A 2386-nucleotide genomic window follows, 5' to 3' on the forward strand; every position below is an offset into this window, starting at 1 on the left:
GGTGAAGCGCTTCTTGGTGGTACAGGTGAAACTTCTCTGAGATACTCAGAGTACCCTCAGAAGACTGGGCGTCCCCATGAGCCTCATCTGCATCCTGGTTATCCTCATCAGCATCTTGGGTTGGTAAATTTCCAGTGATGGATGAACCACTGCTACCAGTCTCTATGCTGACTACTCTTCCTCCCAATTCTGACTCCTCTTCAGATTCCTCCAAGTTGTCAGTCTAGTTTGGAACCAGTTCTTCCTCCGTCTTCTTGGCAGGTCTTTGTCTCGGTCTTGGTGTTCTGGGAAGCGGTGTTGGTGTGTCGCTGATGAAGCCAATCGGTAACAAGAGGTTACGGAGGAGCGTCCTCGTACGTCCTTGTCCATTCTCCTTCTTGACCTTGAACACTGGTATGTCTTTGTTCGGTTGGCTCAACACTGTGCAGGGGTCATGTTCCCATCTGTCTGCTAGCTTGTGTTTTCCCTCAAATCTGACAACTTTAACTAACACGCGGTCTCCAACTCGTAAGGTTCCACCACGGACCTTGCTGTCATAATTGTACTTCTGTTTGGTTTTGGCATCTTGTGCTGCTGCTGTTGCAAGATCATGGGCCTGTGTTATTCTGTCTTTCAACTCGGTTATATACTTGGTGCTGATATCTTGATGGTTTTCCTGAAGTCCTAGTGTTGCATCAACGGGTAGACGAGGATTTCTACTAAACATCAACATAAAGGGTGACTGTCCAGTAGTCTCATGTTTAGTTGAGTTGTAAGCAAACACAAGCGGGCTGACATAACTCTTCCAGTTGGTTTTCTTGTGGGAATCCAGAGATCCAAGCATATCACAAAGCGTCCGGTTGAAGCGTTCGCACTGTCCATTGCCCATAGGATGGTAACTGGTGGTTCTTGACTTGGTCATTCCCATAATGCTGCAGAGCTCTTTAATGATGGTACTTTCAAAGTTGGCACTTTGGTCTGAATGGATGCGTTCTGGTATACCGTAGTGAAGAATGAAGTTGCTGTTGAAGGCATCTGCTACTGTTCTTGCAAGTTGATTCTTGGTTGGGATGGCCATGGCAAATTTGGTGAAGTGGTCTGTTATTACTAGTATGTGCTGAAAATTCCTTTTTGATGGTTCCAAGGTAAAAAAATCCATACATACATGTTCCAGTGGTGAAGTTGTTGTTATGTTGACCAGGGGTGCTCTTTGGATGGTTGATGACTTTCTCCTGATACAACGACCACATTCCTCTATCCATGTTGTAATATCCTGGTGCATTCCGGTCCAGTAGAAGCGATCTCTGACCAATGTTGTTGTTCGGTCTCTACCAGAATGACCCATGTCGTAGTGCATTGCTTCTAAAATAACTGGTACATGCTTCAGTGGAAGTACAAGTTGGTGCTTCTCTTCTTCATCAGTTACTGTCACTCTGTGAAGGACTCCATCGATCAACTTCAGGTGGTTGAACTGTTTCAAACTGTTGAACTGTGTAAGAAATACCTAGAAGGTTATAGTAAAAAAATCGAATATCCTTTTTGCAATTTTTGATCAATTCTGACTTTGAAAATCGCCACAAGTCACCCAAAGAGCTCCAGAAGTATTAATTATGATAGTATTAAACAGAAAATACTAAATAAGCCATTTTTTACTGAAGTATAAAAACTTAACATGGAAAAATTTAAGCGATTTTTCGATGGGGTAGAGGTACATATTTTTTTAATTGCAACTTTTGTGGTACAAATGGAAAAGTAATATATTTGGCTGTCTTCGTTTTGAACGAAGTACATGTAGAAGTTAGAAGAATAAAAAAAACAAAAACAATGGCTTTTTGCCCCTACGAGGTACACACAGGCCCACAAAATACAAAAAAATTTCAGTTTATTTTTTGGAAATAAAATGATTTGTAAATGAGAGGACTAATGGTACCTGAAAATTTTGGTTGGTTAGTAGGGGTGCACGGAGGTTATATTTATATGTATTTTCGTATGGATCATTGGTAAATGAATGTAACATTTATTTTATATATTTTATTGTCAATTAAGAAAGTTAAGAAAAATTGAAAATTAACCATGTATGTTTCAAAAGTAAAATCCAACTGCGGAGCTGCACTTAACAGGCTAATCTTCCGAAATCAGCCAACAAATGATATCATAATCATTCAGTAATATATTTAACGTTTAACTACAAGCACAGCTTCTGTTTGTCTGTAAAAACAAAATTGTTTTGCTTTTTTATAATCTGTATATTTTGTTGTTATTGCTACTGTTGTAAAATGTATTATGTATACACTGTTATGTTTATCTTTTTCCCTACTTTCATTTTCATTTGCACCGAACTATATTTTGCGTATTAAAAGAGGTCGTGATTAGGCGAGGAACCCCTGGTCACCGTTGAGCGACAGAA

General features: G+C 39.7%; 1 protein-coding gene across 1 annotated transcript; it reads right to left on the bottom strand.

Moving 5' to 3' along the window:
• Positions 1-223: 223 nt before the first annotated feature.
• On the bottom strand, positions 224-1386 carry LOC148604235 (uncharacterized). Its single transcript, XM_088550137.1, has 2 exons — positions 1031-1386; positions 224-655 (listed from the first exon to the last, which is right to left on the bottom strand). Exons 1-2 carry the CDS (start codon positions 1334-1336, stop codon positions 224-226), a joined length of 738 nt encoding a protein of 245 aa, XP_088406263.1. The 5' UTR covers positions 1337-1386.
• Positions 1387-2386: the final 1000 nt, after the last annotated feature.

Source organism: Perna viridis, chromosome 10 (genome assembly GCF_037379345.1).
Source record: "Perna viridis isolate PV_CMFRI_1.1 ecotype Kerala chromosome 10, ASM3737934v1, whole genome shotgun sequence".
NCBI lineage: Eukaryota > Metazoa > Mollusca > Bivalvia > Mytilida > Mytilidae > Perna > Perna viridis.